The 20,233-nt window shown below is 46.9% G+C and overlaps 1 protein-coding gene across 1 annotated transcript in view; it reads right to left on the bottom strand.

The window, feature by feature from the left end:
* Positions 1-20,233, bottom strand: part of LOC142580004 (sushi, von Willebrand factor type A, EGF and pentraxin domain-containing protein 1-like) — a 916,641-nt gene that overhangs the window by 241,624 nt on the left and 654,784 nt on the right. Inside the window, exons 7-9 of the mRNA XM_075690723.1 lie at positions 13,947-14,120; positions 12,706-12,879; positions 7,397-7,573 (exon numbers count right to left, since the gene is read on the bottom strand). Coding sequence (XP_075546838.1) covers positions 7,397-7,573; positions 12,706-12,879; positions 13,947-14,120 — 525 coding nt within the window. The remainder of the gene's footprint in view (positions 1-7,396; positions 7,574-12,705; positions 12,880-13,946; positions 14,121-20,233) is intronic.

The following is a 20,233-nucleotide window of genomic DNA, read 5'->3' as shown; positions in this document are numbered from 1 at the left end:
CTGATTTCGAGACATTACCACACAGAGGGCGTTGACATTCGCAGCGATGTTGTGAAGCAAATGGGAGTAGACGGACTAGCCTCGCAAATAAATATACCAGCAATTTGGCCGCCCGAGCCGGCAGAAGCCGTGAAGTAACAGAATTTGAAAAGCGAGACGAACGGAGTAGACGAGTTCAAACGCAGCGCAAGAGAAGCCGACAAGCCATTCAGCCCATTTTGCAACGCCATGCAGTCTGCTAACATGACTCACCATTCGCAATCTTATTCTGAGTAAAGCGCAAAAAATGTCGATTCAACATTGTGGTTGATTGGTTTCGGTGACAGAGTTTCACACTTTTGCAAATTACGTCTCTTGTCACGTAACATTAATTTGACATAATTCCCACCAGTTATAATAATACTGTTATATTGCGCAATAGGTTATTATTAAGCGAGCTGGTAGAGCAGTGCTTAGTTCGGAAACCTGAAATAACTTCTTAAACTAATAGCGGGATTTAAAACCCATTCAAGCTGACTACAAATAGATAATTAGTACATTTGCGATTGACAGGGTGGAAAGCGATGCGCCCAGCCTCAGCGGCGAAATGCTCCTTAGCAAATTGCCAGGAGTGGCCCTGTGTTTTGATGGTGCAGTCCTTACAGACCCTGTCTTACAATCGAGAGAGCTCATATTCGATCGTGGCTGACGAGAGCTAGCTTCCATTGCGAGCAGCACCACTTAAGACAAGGACCGGACGAGAAGAACCACCGGAGACGTGCTAGCTTATATTGATCGCAGCGTTGGTGTGCAGTGGTTGAGCGTCTTCCCTGGCTCTGGGCAGATGTGCAAAGCCTACAGTGCCATCAGCTACTTACCGACAAAGAAGCTGCAATAAGCCAGTAGGTATATCATCACAAAGTGTTGCTGAACAAAAAAAGAAAACGAAAAGAAAATCCAGATTTCACATACTGTGAAAATCGATGTTACGCGAGGCATTTTGCTGGCAGCTGGCTATCCAGTATCGTTTGGTCGTCCTCAATGTATTAGATGGGCGAACTTTTTTGTGCAAAGGAAACAGTTGTGTATGTTACGTGAGCCTCTGTGTGACAACACGAGCAAGACGGTGGCGACGGCGGTAATATGACGGCGACGGCCTGTAATATGACGGCTCACATTGGAGTTCAGCCTCCTCACGGAATTTGTCAAAAGATCACATACATGAATAATAACTGCATTGCCATTGCAAAGATGCTGCAAACGAATTCGTGGACGTCTGCCCTGTCAAGGTAGGAAAATGTGTATATTTTTATAAAAGAATATATTCTTGTGTCCAGTGGCGTGGCCAGAAATTTCTTTCCGGGGGGGGGGGGGGGGAGGGGCTCACGTTGGAGCTCCGCATCCTCACAGAATTTGTCGAAGGATCAAATACATGAATAATAACTGCATTGGCATTGCCAAAGATGCTGCAAACGAATTCTTGGACGCTACGCACTGTCAAGACTAGGAAAATAAGTATATTTTTATAAAAGAATATATTCTTGTGTCCCAAAAATTGTGCCAGAAATAACTGATATCATTGCTTCCATGCTTTTTGTCTATTAAATAATAAAGAAAATATCACACGAACTTTACAACTACACCAGTATGAAGCCAGCAAAGCAGTTCATGCAGCTGACATGACAAATGTAAAGACTGTGAAGTGAAAAAGTTGAGGACAAATATTTTAATGAAACTTTGTCATTCAAGAACCTTGTTTACATTATTGTACAAATGCAACTGCCAGGGAAAATTCTGTCTGACGCTGTCCTTCGTTCCAATGCACTGCTCACGAACAGCTGTCAGCGGTCGTGTATTGTAATTACACCGAAATCGTAGTCGCAACAGAGACCACATATAAAAAGCAGCGGTTCTGCAAAATACACGTTAGAAATTCGAAGTACAATGACATACACAAATGCGAAGATAAAGCTTGATAAAAACCAAAACGTGTCTCTGGAAACAAAGTTCGCTGCATGTATCCACAAAACCTCGCAACAAGCTATTTAAACAAACGTATAGGTATTAAATAAATCTAAGTATCTAAGCAATAGTCACTGCATACAAGGTGCTTCAGCTAACTTTAGTCAGAGTTTAAAAGTATGCCGACGCACTCTAAGACGACGCGACCAAGTGCATGTTGCTCAATTTTGTGCGTAGTGTGTCACGCTATATTTTGTATTTTTGCTTAACTAGGTTTTTAATCAAGTTTATTAAACCAACTTCTGAAGTAACGAAGCTAGGAAAAAATCCATTTAGAAAATTGCAGGACGGTTCGCAAAACGTCCGAATAAACAGTTTCTGTCTTTGTATACATAAAAATAAGTATTAGTGTATTTCAGCTGACTGATGGTGCCCGCGACATGCCCGTTGCGCGTCGTGATTGCACTGCTCCCCTACGTTCCGCGCACAAACAGCCATAGGCGCGCAGCCGCTTGAAAGGCGACAGGGCAACCACGTAGACGTTGGCAGTGCCATTCACACCGGTGATGTGCTCCCCTTGCGAAAGTTCTTTATAGCGGTAAGCAGACGCATCGGTTATCGCTTGTGCTGCTGGAAGCAACAGGCCCGTCATTTCGCGATGCCTGTAAGCAAATTGATAAAACAGCAAATTGATAAAAAAATAAAACCAGTTTTCAGAAGGCTGGAAATGGTAGAATAAGAGTATCCTAAATGACCAGACGCAGTCTTTCACTGAATTTACGTTTATTTCTCATGCACTTTCACAGCAAGCGCTCGAAGAGGTCACCTTCTGCAGCGATGCAAGACTGGGATCTTCAGAGAACGCTTGCTGTCGCTGCCTTGAGCAGCGTCGGTGAAATGCTGTGGCAGACTTTAGTTATATTCTCCTGTAACGCTTCTGGAGTCGTCGTTTCCGTCGTGCATACGTGATCCCTAATATAACCCTCAAGGAAAAGTCAAGAGGGTTGAGGTCGGGTGACCTTGTCGGCCACAGGACAGGCCCATTTCTCTCTATCCGTTGCCCTGAGAAGGTAACATCAAGCCATGCTCGTGCTTGACTGCAGCTGTGGGCTGGTGACGCAAATACCAATTTGCGTCAAGCCGGGCTAGTGGCATGTTGCAGCAGAAGTCTTCAACCGGCCCTTTGAAGAACTCACATACCTCTTGCCGGTCAGAGTGTTGTTAAAAAACACTGGGCCAATGACTGTGCTGTCATATATTCCGCACCAAACGTTAAAAGACCACTGATATTGGTGGCGGGATCTTCCCAGCCAGTGGGGATTTTGCTCACTCAATAGTATGCGTTGTGGATATTTACTTGGCAATTTCGTGAAAAGTTCTCCTCATCAGTCCGGATACTTTGGCGAGAAAGTCAGAATGCTGCTCCTCCTGAATCAAAATCCAATTCGCAAAATCGAATCTCTTTTGAAGATCCCTTCACTCCAGGCATTGCTGCAACTGCAGGTGATAAGGGTGCAGTCCAGCTGTTTTTAAAATCATCCAGGCAGTTCCGTGGGACACACCGAGCTGTGCGCTCACGCTGCGCGTGCTAGCGTGTGGATTAGCCGCCATGAAAGACAAAACGTCGTAGCGAACCTCATTATTTATGACAAACTCTCTGCCTCTTTCTTGTGAACTCTCTGCCTCTTTCCCGCGTACCTGGGTGCCAGCTTCGAAATATTCTTGCAGCCTGCCATCCCTGTCCGCCTGGAGCTCCTAGGGCAAGGATCATGTCGGCTTTTTCCTCGTTGGAAAAAGGCATCACGAAATTGCTCGCGCTTTACCAGCCGATGCACTATAGTCTGTTTTATCGCTGTCTGGAGCTACCGCCTACCACCACCGTCAGTCGCTTTACACAGCGCAGGAGATAACGGTTGCTAGCCTAAATCGAACAGTCAACGCTTGCGTCGCTGCCCTTCCGCTTTTCAAGCGGCAGCGCACCTATGGCTGTTTGTGCGCGGAACGCTTGGGAGTAGTGCAATCACGACGCCCCAGCGGGCATGTCCCGTTGTGTTTTTTGTATTTCGCGGGCATCCGCAGTGACCTGAAAAACACTAATACTTAATAGATAGATAGACAGAAACTGTTTATTCGGACGTTTTAAAAACCGCGCTGCAACTTTCTAATTGGAAATTTTTCCTAGCTTCGTTGCTTCAGAAGTTAGTTAATTAATTTTGACTAATTATCTAATTAAACAGAATACAAAAATTGCGTGACACACTGCATACAAAAGTGAGCAACATGCATTTGGTCGCGTCGTCTTAGAGTGCATCGGCCTATTTTTTAACTCCGGTTAAAGTTAGCTAAAACACTCTGTATAACGCGTCAAACAAGGCAAATAAACATGTTACGCAATCACAGATTCACAAATCACAGAACCTTAAGGCACTCCCCCCCCTCCCTCCGCTACCCGATGCATCGCGCGCGACAGAAGGCGGCGCGCTTCCTCCCCGCTTTTCTCCGTTGCGCGCATAAGACTGACCCACCATCACCGGCTCACAACCCCCCCCCTCTACGCTTTCACTCGCACATACAACATGCGGCGCGCGCTGACGATGTTATCGCACTTGCACTTCATACGGAACATGACGGCGACGACAGGAATGCGCCTTGAGTGTCCATACAATTGCTATCGCAATAATATTATAAGAGTATCCGGCAAGTGAAGAGTGCCGTGGCCCATTACTTTTCGCAAGTAGTAACAAAACCGAACTTTAAGCATGCGACAATTCACAGCGCTGCAACAACGTCTATTTGTGTGTGTGGGGGGGGGAGGGGCACCGAAATGAAGAAACGCAAAGGAAAGCACGTTGGCCACGATCGAATGCCTAGTTTGGGTACCTAATGTAGCTACCTAAGGAAATCGAAGAAAACGTGAGACGCTTGGTCCACTAAGAACAATATGCATGCTGCTCTTTATCCTATACTGGCGAGATAAAATACTTTCCATAGACGGCTGCTAGCCAGAAAGCGTCAAAAACTCTCTGAGGCCAAAATCCACTCGGCCAGAGAAAAACGAACGCGCACCGCAGTGCGCCGCGTGGTTGTCAGGGCAACACGTGAAAAACGCATGACCTCTGGCTGGCTCTGGCAGCCCGCCGGTAGCGAGAACAAGAAAATTGAAGAGGCTCAATGTGTCCTTGCGAATAAAAATCAAAGTAGAAAAAATAAACAAGAACGCAGTTATCTTTACTGGCTTTAGTGCTTTGACATGGATGCTTTGGCGCGCAGGTGAAAAAATGTTGATATTCTTTCCTTTGACATGATTGCAAAAATGAACCATCACGACGCATCGTCTCATCGGACCTCGCTGCGTGCTCTGTCAACTTGTCTGATAGTGTGCTGATTTGGCTTATTTCGTTGTATGGTCCGATGTACGACTTTAGAAAAGTCAATGCAGCTTTGGCGTCAAATGTTTATAGGACCATTAAACCCACAAAGATCCGGAATTGAAAATCTAAAGCACGACTTTGGAAATATCAATGCACCTTTCGCATCAAAACTTTTGTGATTTTTATGCCCATAAAGTTTCGGAATTGAAATCTATGCGCTCCGCACATTCCGCGGCCTCTGCGAGATGCCGCGACGAGCCCACTGGCCATCAAAGCGCCCTTGAAACTTTGTGCTCGGATGGGGTTCTTTGCATCATGGGACTCAAGGTGCATGGGCGTTGCCATGAAGTTCAGCCTGAGTTCACAATATTCGCGCCGAAATATCTTTTCGAGCGTAAAACATACATTCTAGAGAAAATCCAGAATGATTTCCGGCGCCGGGGGTTGTTTTGGTCGGCGGTGCATCACGGCACGAAAAAATTTCGGGGGGGGGGGAGAACTGAAGCCCCATAAGCCCCCACCCCCTAGCTACGCCCCTGCTACCTACCTACCATGAAGTACCTGGGATGAGCCAATGAATGCCTCGCATCAAAAATTAATTAGCCGAACAGGCGTTGAACCCATGGATTTACGTATGCAGGCCAGGTGTACTAGCCATTGCAGAGCGGTGATTCCGCTGAAGTCAGGGCACAGTATCAGATAATTCGTTCAGCTCGACGCAAGTGCGCCGAAGCAATTAGACGCACCCCTTTGCCCGTGCCTCACGGAGGACTATATATGGCGGTGATGGGGGTGCGTTGTAGCAACAGGTGGGTTTAGCGTGACGATCAAGGCCGGTGATTGCTCCGCCCGAGCGTCTCTCCCAATATCACTGCGGAGTTTCACCACATGTCCATCAAACCAATCTTTCTTAAAAATATAACGAGAAGACGTGAACCTTCTTTTCGGGCTATAACTGATCCTTCTGGGCACACAAGGTATTGCAGGCACGCATTCGGAAGGTCCTTAAGCGTCCCTTTCAACTCGGAATTTTCGGCACGACCGCAATAAGTGTTCAATGTCCCCTGCCTCGTCGCATGCCGTACAATTCGGAGCCTTGATACACCCAGTCTTAAATAACCATGCTGGTGTACTAGCAGAGCCTGTCCTTATTCGATATAGAAGCGAGGCTTCCTCTAGACGAAATTTCTTGGTTACGCATGGCATATGTGGTGGAATCCAAAGCAACGGAAATGAATTACAAATATAAGGTTTTTTGGCTTGATTACTCTTTGGAGCTTTGATTTTAGGAGGATGATGGAGTGCTACGTATGCAATAGGCGTCAGCTTTTTTATTGCCACCAATGCCAATGTGGGAGTGAATTCACTGAAGCTTTACTGAGAAGCCTTTGCTGCCAAACTTGATGGATGGTAGACAACGACATAGTTTATAATGCAGCCTTTGAGTCTGTAAGAACAACGATCTGTGAAGGCAAAGTATTTATTTTGCCTAAAGCAGCAGCTATTTCCATGCATTTCGCAACTGTCGATGAGTCTATGCAGTCCAGACGGCTAGACCACATATATCTCAGAGATCGACTATAGAATGCAGCTAAGCAGCGGTCTTCGTCTACTTTGACAGACACACCTGTGTGTACTTGTAGGTGATTCGGGTAAGTCATGGTCAAATGAAGAGCCTGACAGCCTGACATGCAGGAAAGTAAAAAGATTTATTTGTTGTGCAGTCAGATAACTCACCTGTGATGAACAATAAACCTGAAACACTTCTCAGAGGGAAAGACATCGTAGATGTCTTTCCCTCTGAGATTTCTCTAATCTGACATTTCTAAGATTAGACATCGTAATACAGCGTCAACATATTGTAAATGACGCACGTAGATGCGTAGTGAAGTGCTTGCGTAAGCGCGTTTGTCAGAGGAAACATGGGTTCACCGAGGCTGTAACCATTACATCACGCTCACTCTCAAAAGCAAAGTCTCTCGTAGAATTTTACCCTCTTTGTTTGCTTGTTCACTATTCCTCCGCCATTGTGCGCTGAAAGAGGACTGCAGATAGGTGTGAAATATGCAGTGAATACAGCTTACCGAGGCACTTGGGCAGCGGGTTGGACCAGTTGCCGGTGTCGAGACAGATGCTGGTGTTGGACTCGCCCTGGAACTTCATGCCGTCGAAGCAGTTGTACGTAGCCTTGGCGTTGAGCGTCGACGAGCGAAACTCCACGTAACCGTTGTGCAGATGACCAGGGTGGCCACAGTCGATCTCTGCATGGACGCGTGGGGCGGTTGCTCTTAATCTGCGAAAAGTCTAGACGTTCAGCGAGCTAGAGCTCAAAAGCAGCGACACTGCTCGGGCTTTCCATGCTTTTCGCCTAGCACTCGCCTCTCGTGTAACTAAGCTGGAATCCGGCTAGATGCAGGTGTCTGGTATTCAGGTAATGTACGTTCTGTTTTCTTAACTTTTTGGTACTCCGAAATTTCGGATGGAAATCTACTAGAAAGCATACGCAAGCATCCTGATGTTGCGCGTGTCTCTCTACGTGGTATACATATTTACTTCCTTGTTGCGAAGTAGATTTCATTAATGTTTGCTTAACAGAGGTTAACAACTCAGTCTTTATTCGTAGCTCTGTGCTAATGACAGCACGCACAGAATAACTAGGAAGTGGTGCAGACAAACTCGATTTTGTCTCACTGCTATAGCTCAGAGGTTATGGCTGTGTGAATATGAGGTTGCGAGATCGAATCTCAATCGCAGCTGCCTCGTTCGAGTGTGGGCGAAATTCGAAAGCATTCGCGTGCATAGATTTTGGCGAAATATAGAGAAGCATAAGTAGTCAACACTAATGCGTAGCTCTCCAGTACAGCGCCTATGCCTAAAACGACGAAACACTGTTAGACGGGTAGCGGCGCCAGCTATGGTGAATTTGCTGTGACATGAGAGACAACGAAAAAGACCGTTCAGTAGAGACAACAGCTAATAGTTAATGTTCCGTCTGGTAATTTTCGTTTGTTCTTCAAGCAATAGAAATGAAAGTTGGGTGAGTTGATAATTGTTCTTCGTTAAACTGCAGCACGTACAAAAGACGGGCAAGGCAAGTTTGCTAGTTGTGCACCGAGCCTGTTCGCTAACTTGCTTATGAGCTTCGTCGTTTATCCGCGCTGCAGTTTAACGATGTTCAGGCAAAAAAGTAGGAAAGAATTTCTAAAAAAAAATTGCTAAATCTGTGGCGCCATACACTGACGGGATTATAGAGAGTGCGTAAGGGGGAGTAAGGGGGACAAACTGGGGAGTTAGCCTTTAGCAGCAGTGCACTTCAGTGGCAACTGTCATTTCCATGATAAAGAAGCAAAAGGACAAGTAGTGTAAGAACAACAATTAACCAGTCTAGCGTAATATAACGATGGCTTTTAGTGCCCCTAAAGAACTTGAAGCATACGCTCCGGAGGGAGGAATAATCTAGGACTACAGGATGCAAACAGGAGGAAACAAAGTGGTGTGACTTAGTTCTGAAGTATGGATGTCTCCTTCTTCTTCGAGAGAGAGAAAACTGGAGCGATCTTCCTGGCGGCACACCTAGCATGCTACTGCGGATGAAGGCGATGATAAATGAAATTATACACACAGGACGTAACATTTGACACTTAACACCACAAAAATACGCACACTGAACGAATTGAAAAGTGAGAATAGCTCATTATTTAAATTCTAAACGAGTTTGTAAGTTGGGAGGTGAGATCGTGGTGGACGCAAAGTCACAGGTGGTATCGGCCCAGCCTGCCCCGTCCTCTTCCACACAACTTAGTATTCATCCTGCTGTACTGGACGTCCTCGCTCCTCCCCACTCCTCTTGTACCCAGTTATGTTTAAGCGTCATCCTCTTAAAAAAATCACTTACTCACTCATTTCCACGACGTCAACAATAGACTGTCCGCACCGAGACCACATATTGGTCGGCAGCGTAGGATTTCTTGAAATTGACGGGTCATATGGCTTGATTGATTACACACGTTCTGTTGTTGTGAAGTTGTGAATGCTAAACATAAAGAAGGCCGTAAGAAGAGTAATTATGCTTCAAAAATTGCCAATGCGTCTGCATTCTTACTAGAAAAGGAGGCGCAGGAAAAATGAAGTTGCTATTTCTATAATCAAATCATCATCATCAACAGCCTGATTACGCCCCTGCAGGGCAAAGGCCTCTGCCATACTTCTCCAACTACCCTGGTCCCTTAATTGTGGCCATCATGTGTGCAAAGTAAGTGAGCTTTCATGTGTCCCCCTCATCACATTCAAACGTAAGATTTTACTTAATCCCGAAGTAACACCTCGCGTCATGTAGTAATAGATAGGACGCTATGTCGGCTCGGTTAATCTGGCTGCGAACAAAAAGTAAATACGCTGTTCTTGCTCTAACGCAACATTTCAAGCAGATTGCATTTCAGAGGCCTCTCTGGAGCAGTCCCAAGATTATGCTTAGCGTACGCGGCCCTAATGAAAGTGATCTAAAATTGTGAACGCTTCCGAAAGTTTTCAAGTCATGTCATCACATTTGCTAGTGCTACTTTTGAGTGTACCGCGACACTGCCGCGGTTGCGTCAGTGTCTTCGTGCGTCGCGAGACGTGCGCGAAATAAGCAAAACGCGTAGAACGTCCAGAAAGAGCGGGATATAAACGCTCATATGGTAACGACCGTGCAATTCAGACAGGCTTATACCTAATAACGGTCGTGTAATTGCGTACTACTGCTCCGCCCGTTACGGCGAGAGCGACGAAACGGAACCAGCATGGGCAAGAAAAAAAAAACAATAAAGACACTCAAACAAGAAAATACAAGAAAAAATGACGTCTAAACCAATATTCACGGCGATGCCGAAAAAAACAAGCCAAAAAAAGAAAAGTGGGGGGAGGGGCGTACACAGCGCAAAGGAGTCTAAGCTCATCACCGAAGGACGAGACTTCAGAAAAGGACAATAAAGCCTTTATGTTTTATTCGTTCAATCGTAGGCTATGGTATTTTCGTCTTAGAAGCTCTCTTGTTTCTGTAACAGTTCTTGCTGATATAGCCACACTACAATGGCCGCCGCAGTCGGAAGAAGACAGACACCATTTCTGCGCTCCGCCCACGCCGGGCCCCCGCGCATTTAGCGGACAGCAGCAGCAGCGGCGGCGACGACGGCGGCATCCGCAAGAAAAAGGTCGTTACCGGAAACAGGCTCTCCCCCTCCTCATTCCTCGTTTTTGTCGTCCCGTCGTACTTTTTTTTTTTACCACGAAGCGGGGGCACTGCAGGGGCATTATCATAATTAAACTTCATTCCGCGCCCAACGAGAACTAAATTGAGACAACGATAAACGGGGAAAAGAAACTCGGAGAGTCAGCAAGTATACAAAAATAAAAGAAAAGAAAGAGGGGGTGGGGGGATTTGAGGAGGGTCAAGTAAAGAGGACACGAAGAAGAAACAATAAATGACAAATACTTCCAACGAGGCCGCAATAAGGTTCGACAGCTGGCAGAAAGTCAAGCGGTCCGCCCGGCCGCGCCGCTGAGAGTGTGGTGCTAACGAAGCGCGAAATCTGCTGGATTTGGGCAAACAGGTTATTATTGTTCCTCCTCTTTTAGAGTGCACAGGCACCAAGGAATGAGGAGAATGTAACAAAAGCGAAAGCAAGAAAAAACAAAGAGTGACAACCAGGCGCAAAGAGCGGCGTCTAGGACAGTCGTCGGATAGCGACAAAATGAGAAGGAAAGAAAAAAAAAACAAGAAGAGAACGAAGAAGAAGAGCGATCGGGCATGGATATAGACACGATGTGTCAGCTGAATATAGAGTGTGAAACAATGAGCCCACAATGGGCGCCCTTTAGTGAGCGCTGTGCATGTGCTCTGTTAGTGCGGAAAGAGAATAGCGAACAGCGAAAAGGACAAAAGCGGGAGCGCGAAAACCATCGGAAATGGCGGAAGTGAGAGAATGAGGGATCGGAAGCGTTTCGCAATCTTTGCACTTCTTGAACACAGTGTACAGACACCCGCGCGTTATCGGGGGAGCGTAAGCGAAACCGGGGTCCTAATAATGACGGCCGCATTTGTCGGGCGTTCCCTATACTTGTGACCTCCGTTTTCTCACAAGTGTTGTCTGGCTGTTCGCGCTCCGCTGGCCAATTAACCATCGTTTGCCGCATAACTGAAACGAGTGTTCGTCAGCTTCCTCTGTACACTTTGGTACTTCATCGCATTTAGTTTTCATTCAAACTTGGATTGAATGCACAAGCATTCGAATATGACTAAGCTGAATATGATCAGCGGCTAACATAGCGTTTTTTCGCTTCCTCACTTTCCTTTCATTGCACTAACATCGTTGTTCTTGTAAGCTTATGTTTATGTGCAAATCGTCAATAATTAACATCTCTTATGGATAGGGTTGTGACAGGGGATTCATTCAGGGTTGACTCCTACTGTGCTCAGATGTCACAGAAAATAACAGAAATATATTGTACAGTAGACACTGGTGCAGCCTAAAAAGCTGACTTTGTTACCCGCTGTGGTTGCTCAGTGGCTATTGTGTTGGGCTGCTGAGCACGAGGTCGCGGGATCGCATCCCGACCACGGCGGCCGCATTTTGATGGGGGCGAAAAGACCCGTGTGCTAAGATTTAGGTGCACGTTAAAGAACCCCAGGTGGTCGAAATTTCCGGAGTCCTCCACTAAAGCGTGCCTCATAATCAGAAAGTGGTTTTGGCGCGTAAAACCCCGTAATTTTTTTTTTTACTTTGTAAGGGCCGAAATTGTTGTCCTTCACTGCAAGCGTTATTTATTAGTTATTTAACCGGCACAATTAAATAAAAGCCTCAGTGCTGACAACCTGATCAAATCATGCATAATGTGATGGCGGCTGCTTAGTGGCTATGGTGTTGGGCTGCTAAGCACGAGGTGTCGGGATCGAATCCCGGCCACGGCAGTGGCATTTCGATGGGGTGAAATGCGAAAACACCCGTGTACTTTAAGTTAGGTGCACGTTAAATAACTCCAGGTCGTGCAAATTTCAGGAGCCCCCTACTATGGCATGCCTCATAATGAGATTGTGGTTTCGGCACGCAAAACCCCATAACTTCACTTTTTTTTTTTTTGTGCCTTGGCTCGCACCACCGCTCTCCTCGCGGAATGCCGGTGTTCGCGTCGAAGTTGTACTAAGAGGAATGCCGTAGTGGTCGGGTTAGCATTCATTTCGACCTCCTACAATTTTCTAATGTGCACCTATACGAGTACACGGGGAATTTTGAACTCCACCACCATGGGAACGCAGCTGCTGTAGGCGGGAATTGAATCCACAACATCGTGTACGATAGCAGAACGCTGTAGACGCCGAGCCACTGTAACGGGCTCACGTTCGTGTAATACTGACCAACGCAGTGCGTGGGTGCGCCCTCCCATTGCCGCTGCGAGTTGCAGCGCGCCGTGGAAGGACCCTTCAAGCGAAATCCGTGGTGGCACTCGTAGCGCACCACCGAGTTGAACAGCAGCTGGTCGTAGATGGCCCGGCCGTTCAGCGGGTCCTCGGGCTTGTCGCATTGCACCGCTGCGCCCGGAAAGAAGCGCGGCAAAACTCGATGCAGTTCTTTGAATTCTTGTTGCGGTGTGCACACTGCAAAGCTCCAATCGCAATTGGCGAGTGCTGTCGGCATCTGCTCGCCTCTGCCTGTGTGCCTTGACAAATATACACTTTTTAGTCGATATACATGCAGCATGCAGGCACTTCTGCCCACAATTGTGTGCACATTGTTAGCTGACTCTGGCGACACTAGTATGCACCTGAATGGACCTGAATTAACTCGGTTCCTTGCAATAATGCATGACAATATGCAGGCTTAGGATTTCAGTAAACTTGTACTGCGGATGTTAAATTGTCTACTTTACTGAGCCGATAATCGCTTATTCAGCTTGCAACAACCTGACGAGGTTAGAAAATTACCATGCAGCTCGCAGTTCAATGACGAGTATGCGAGTGCTTAAGTAAGCCTAGTGAAGTTTTTAAGGGGCTCTTGAAATAACTCGTGGCTGCAATCACAGCAGCGACGGAACGAAAGAGTTCTGTCGCTGCAAATTCTGGTCACAATGGAGACAAGGAAGCACACGTGAGTACCCGTAATAAGTGATACCTTGGACCTCGTTCTGCAGATGCTCCGCCAGCCTTTTATGGCACCGCGTTAAAATATGCCGAGGTTGCGTCGCTAGCAATATAACTTAAAAAAAAAGAAAACTGAAGGCGAAAGCGCCCACGTGACAATGAGTCTAGCGACGAGCGTCCACATGGATGCTCGCTCTGTGGAGCTTTATTTACCATCCTTGTCAAAGAAATTTGCCTGAATTATCCTGCTGCCTAAAAGTTTGCATCACAGGAACAATGACAATCCAATTGTCACGTCCCAGAGCTGAGTTTTCCCAGTCATGCATAATGCTGCGCAAGTAAAGGCGTTCTGCTCGAGAAGGATTGTATATGTACGCTACTTGAGAACTGTTGAAAGAACCGATTAACAAAGGTAGCCTTAAAGATGAGCGGTATTAGTACGCACTAGCAGCATTCGCACGTAACGTCAGCATGTACCAGGAAGAGCAGTTTGTTAAGGTGTTGCAGTTGATACGTACGCCTGCATTCGGGCAGTGTGCCGCTCCACTGGCCGGAGGACTGGCAGTAGCGGTGCGCCCGGCCAAACAGCTCGTATCCCTCGTGGCACTCGTACTTGACCGAACTGGTGAAGCGCGTCATGGCGCCCATGCGGCGCCCATGCTCCACCTCACCTGGAGGGCCGCAGCTCTTGGCTGCAGACAGGGAGGCAGGGAGAGGCATTAAAGTCATTGTTTTCACCATCACTATAATAACACACGTGCAGAAGAGCACCTCCGAATGCATTGGCCATGGAACACTATATCGCACGTAGACAAGCGTCTCTTTATTCTAGTGGCAACATTTCTATCAGTGCGGTACTGTTACGAAGCATATATTCTTGTATATGCCTTTGCACCTAACTGATCATCCTGCCCATCTTGAAGCAACGGACCACCGGCTTCGCGCTCGTCACTGCACAAGGCCCAGAAAGTGCTAGTGTTTGTGTGTGCGCGCGTGCGTGTGTGCGTGCATGTGTGTGTGTGTGTCCTTTAAAGCTACTCGTTTATTTCTTCAAGCCCATGTCTCTTTCTCTACTGTGTTGTAAGCTGTAGCCAACAAGATGATCCTCCGGTCAACCTCCCTTCCTTTTACCTTTTTTGCATGCTCCCTTTCTGCGTCTGTATCGGAAGCATTCTTATCCCGAAAAATGCAGGATGTCGAACGAGATATGTGTTAAACGTGGGGAATATCTCCACCCACTTCTGAAAAAAAAGAAAAAAAGAAGGAGCAATACGGTAGGCTGTAGTACAGACGCAGCCGCAGTGAGGTGCGTGAAATGTCTTATGCGTGCTGCAAAGTGTGTGCGGGCACTATAGGGAACAGAAAAGACGTGACCAAATACACAACTTACATTCACGCACTAGAAAGCGTACATTTCTAACTTATGTTACAGCTATAGTGGAGTTTCTTCGGGTCTAAATCTTCATCGTGCTCGCTCCCTATTCGTAGTGGGCGCGTTTATTGTGCAGAGGGTGTTTGGGTCCCGGGGTAAAGAAATGGCCTCCCTAATGTTGACGCCCTAGACTGCCTTGCGCCGCTCGAATCCACCGCCCTCGTAAATAGTTGGGGCTCCTGCGTTTGCCTCAAGCTCCTGTGCTTGCGCTCCCTATGGAGACGGACACATTCCGTCGTGGTCAAAGGGGTTGGAAATCCCTCCGCCTTGCTGCCCTAGTCAATTCACGCCGTTTCTGGACCCTACGTGTTGTACTCAGGCGTGCCGTAACCGAACAAGCGTGAAAGTTCTGCATAAAATTGCACACTTGTCGGCCTTAACTCCTGATGAGAACCGGTTTCAGTTTGGCGGATTAGACCTGATATGGCTGAGTGAGCTCTTTTAAACGCGACTACTACCGCTCGTATCGACAAACATACTGCTGATCTACAACTCTCTGAACGCCAAGCGAGACGCTAAATTAGGCTCCGATTGCGTCGTGCATGGAGCGACAACGGCGCCATCTGTGCACCCGACACATGCATGACCACGTAATGCCTTCTTTTCTCCACGCAGCGATACAAAGGCGCCTAGGGAGTTTGGTCGCAAAGATATAAACGAGAAGGCTATATCATGTTTCTATTACGTGCGGTTTTAGCAAGGAATCCTCTATGACCGATTTTTAAGACGTTTCAAGAAAAAAAGAAATATGCAGATCCGATGCGCATGTTGGAATCCATGTGAAGCAAAGCTTTAGTGAGGTGGTTAAAGAGCTAAATGCAATGCGTACTACTGTGTTTATGTTCATTCAATCTCACACAATGTTTATATTTATCCGTCACAATGGTCACAGTCTTAATATCATGCAACCTTTATGTTTCTTCACTTAACCGTCCACAAGTTACGGCGAAATGCAACCACTGGATTAGGTAGACGCGCTGTCGGAGACATCGACGCAGTGATGCCACGAAGACGATGTATGATACTTGTTGAGAGAAGGATGGTGATGAGAGATGTATGCACAGAGAAGTACAACACATATTTAAATACATTTCAGCACCACCCTATATCTAATGTGTCACAGGTATACATAACCATTCTAGAGGATTCGCAAAGAAGATCGCATACCCTACGCCTCAAGAATGGGTGGCCCAAATATAATTTTTCAGGAAATCAAAGCAGTGGTCGAATATATTTGAGTGTCAGAGGGCCCAGGAAAGAGCGGAGCGTCACGGCCTTCTGTCCTTTACGTGGGCGCGGCCAGCGGCTACAATGGCCTCCCGTTAGGAGGTCCTGACATTAGCTCCTCAGGATTAAATAAAGTTCGCTGTCTGTCTGTCTGTCTGTCTGTCCGTCTGTCCGTCCGTCCGTCCGTCCGTCCGTCCGTCCGTCTGTCTGTCTGTCTGTCTGTCTGTCTGTCTGTCTGTCTGTCTGTCTGTCTGTCTGTCTGTCCGTCCGTCCGTCCGTCCGTCCGTCCGTCCGTCCGTCCGTCCGTCCGTCCGTCCGTCTGTCTGTCTGTCTGTCTGTGTGTCTGTCTGTCTGTCCGTCCGTCCGTCCGTCCGTCCGTCCGTCCGTCCGTCCGTCCGTCCGTCTGTCTGTCTGTCTGTCTGTCTGTCTGTCTGTCTGTCTGTCTGTCTGTCTGTCTGTCTGTCTGTCTGTCTGTCCGTCCGTCCGTCCGTCCGTCCGTCCGTCCGTCCGTCCGTCCGTCCGTCCGTCCGTCCGTCCGTCCGTCCGTCCGTCTGTCTGCCTGTCTGTCTGTCTGTCTGTCTGTCTGTCTGTCTGTCTGTCTGTCTGTCTGTCTGTCTGTCTGTCTGTCTGTCCGTCCGTCCGTCCGTCCGTCCGTCCGTCCGTCCGTCTGTCTGTCTGTCTGTCTGTCTGTCTGTCTGTCTGTCTGTCTGTCTGTCTGTCTGTTCCATTAAGAGGTGTGTAGGCTTTAAAGACACCCAACTATGAGCCGACATTTGAGGAGGAGGAGGAGGAGGAGGGATGAACGTTTATTGTGAGAAACAGCGAGAAAGTGTTCTTTCTTCGCCCAAGGTGGGCGCCTTTCTTAGCCCAAAAAGCCGTTGGCTAATGCCACAGCCCAGGCCCGGTCCACCAGACTTCGCTGATCTTCCAGGCTCTGTGCCTTTAACATTGCCTCCCACGTTTCTTCGATCGCTTGTAGCGGTTTTGAGGCATCATCTTGACTGTTTTTCTCGCGGTGTGGGCACACCAACACCATGTGTTGGAGCGTGTTTGGTACATCACAATATCGACATAGGTATGAAAATTTGGTGGGGTGCATTCGGTGCATGATAATTCCATGTACATACGTATTCGTTTGTAATCTGTGGAGGGCGGTGGCTTCTTCCTTGCTTAATTTTGGATGTGGTAGAGGATATTGTCTTCTTTATAGTCGGTAATGCTGCAATATTACAGCGTAGTTGATGGGAATGTCCTCCACCCTCATCGCTTTCCGGCTGGTATGCTCTCGGGCGACAGCATGTGCTGCTTCGTTTCCTGCCAGGTGTTCGTAGCCTGGGGTTCATGCGACGTAGGTTTCGGGTAGTTTTTGGCGTCTTGTTATTTCTTTCAGAATTTTCACTGCTTTGTAATGGATTTAATTAATAATAATATTTGGGGTATTACGTGCCAAAACCACTTTCTGATTATGAGGCACGCCGTAGTGGAGGACTCCGGAAATTTTGACCACCTGGGGTTCTTTAACGTGCACCTAAATCTAAGCACACGGGTGTTTTCGCATTTCGCCCCCATCGAAATGCGGCCGCCGTGGCCGGGATTCGATCCCGCGACCTCGTGCTCAGCAGCCCAACACCATAGCCACTGAGCAACCACGGCGGGTTGTAATGGATTTACGTAGAGTGTAGCAAAGAAGACAGGCGCATCGTCAACGCCTCGCTCGAGGTTAGAGCTCGCACACTCGGTGCCTGACCCTCGAGCAACAGACCTTCCTGTTTATCCTTCTTGCTTTGTGACTAAACCGCATTGCAACAGATTTATTATTTTATTAGATAAAACAGAGGTGCGCGCACAGGCACATAAGCTTCCTCGATCCTGATTGCATGCTATTACACAACTTACTCGAAACGGCACACTAACGAAGCAAACCCGAGGGAAGATGCAAAATGGCTTTAAAGGTAGTTTTTTCGGTCGTAAAACTTTTTTCTTTTTAGCATCTTACCAGTAGGTATTTTGCATGTAGCCACCAGGAGGCGCCCATAGGCACATGCGAACGCACATTTATTCACATATTTTTCCCCTGCTTGCCCAAGGTCTGTGCGAATTACCCGCATGTTCGAAGTCAGTTTCCCGGCTACTCACTGGCCTCGATCTAATGGCCAGTGGTGTTACGCCCTCCGGGATGCCCTGATGTCTCTAGTTGGCCGATAGTTGGATGATGCCTTAATTAGAAGCGCTACTCACAGGGACCTAATTTACCCAGTTTAAGCCACGGTGTGTTGTATGTGTTGTAAATGCGCTGATCCAACCCGAAACGCTTGATAAAAGGCAATGTTTGCAGTATTATGTCGACCACCGATTGCGTGTGGCCGTTCGTATTTACAGTGAAACAACGCGTGATCAAAGTGCACATAACACTCCTTCAAAATGAGAGAAGAGCCGGACAAGCTCACACTCGAGGATTCTCTTCAGCTGCGCGTTACTTCGCCATGAAGGAAATAGCCGACTGACAACACCCCTCGTCGTTACATTTCCCTGCTCAGAAGTTCTATTGCGTATTGAATTTATATTGTGAAAACTGTAAGCAGTAAGTGAAGAAAAAGAAGTAATTGAATCAGCATCCACATTATCCTTCCGAAAATGTGACTGATCAATCAGAAAATAGTTTAAATTTACTATATCTCAATTATTGATTCCTATTAAAGCATTAAAGTACCAGTCAAGTGGGTAAAAAGCCCTACTTCAACGCTAGATGTGCCTTGATTGCGAGTGAAATTGGCCACAATGATAACAATTCAAGTTTTTGTTGTCGTTCGATCGTTGCTGCTTTAGGAAAAATCACCACTGCAGCTTCGCGGCATGTAAGGGCGGAAAGGAACTCGCCGTGCAGCTTCTCATTAAGTTATCCCAGGAGAAAGTAAAGTGTTCTCCAGCGTAACGTTTTATGTCTGGTATTTAATAGACTTGCCTGATGAAAGCTGCTGTGTTTAGCACTTCCTACTCTGGCTCTTTGTTTATATACTGAGAGGCACTCAAAAGTGCTTACATTTCTTCCGGCGAAGTAAATTTTTATGTATTATGTTCAAACTTAAACTGATCATTTCGCCTTGTGGTTAAAAATACTCGCGGCGTTTTCTTTGCTTTATTATTCTTTTTTTCTTTCAATTTTTTTTTCTTTTTGTTTCGCGTTCTAGCGACAACAGCGTGGCCTGGTACGATGAGTGAACAAAAAGCAAGGATCTGGTTGCAGATTATATAAGTTTGCTTGCTTAGAGAACGCCGACGCCGTACATTCGCCCAGTGGGTACTGTGGAAAGCTATGGGCGACCACGCTTTTTAGCTGGCGGTTTGCACTGCGGCGAACCTGTTGAAATAAAAAAAAAATCAGAGCGGGCGATTTGGAAGTCTAAGCTGACCTAGTTTTTCTGTATCTCGTTTCAATTTAATCAGTCATCCTATACTGGATACCATTGATCTTGCGATGACGAGTAAACAGTAAAGGGCAGCGCATGGTCAGAAGAATTTAAATACCAATAGAAAGATGACACAACCTTCGAACAGCTTGTTGCCAACTTTGAGAATCGAAGGAAACGGCTTGCGTAACAGTTGCTGTCAAGAACTCACTTCTTCCCAGATATGCTTTTTACTGTAGCCATAAATCTTTTGTCTAGGCTTCTGACAGCGAAGTGAAGGAAAGGTTAGGACTCTTCCCGAAAGCTACCCGTGTGTAGCTAGCTATACAGCACAAGACGTGAGCTATAATTTGGGAAATGCAGTCATTAATCTTTTTCACCAGATAACGCCCCGTTAGAATCTGTCAGGATTATACCTTCGTAGCTGTACGCTATATTTGTCCAAGTGATAGCGGTTAGCCACAGCTCCATTGCTTGCGCAAGGTTATGACATTTTTATTTATAAGATTCTTCACGGCGGCGGCCTTCAGCCGTAGCAACCTCTTATATTTGCAGCCATTACGTGCGAAATAGTCATTTTCTCTGTGGCTGGTTCTTGGAAGACGAACGCACGCGTTTTTGTGCCCATAAATAGTTGCTGTGTAGCATTCTCGTTTATCCACGTCGGTGTATAGCAGGCAGGACACGCTCACACACCCATGGGACCTCACTAAGCATATATTTTTCTTTCGTGTCCGCT

The sequence above is a fragment of the Dermacentor variabilis genome, chromosome 1 (genome assembly GCF_050947875.1).
Source record: "Dermacentor variabilis isolate Ectoservices chromosome 1, ASM5094787v1, whole genome shotgun sequence".
Classification (NCBI taxonomy): domain Eukaryota; kingdom Metazoa; phylum Arthropoda; class Arachnida; order Ixodida; family Ixodidae; genus Dermacentor; species Dermacentor variabilis.
Note: the sequence above shows the minus strand (reverse complement) of the source record. Positions and strands in the feature narration are given on the sequence as shown.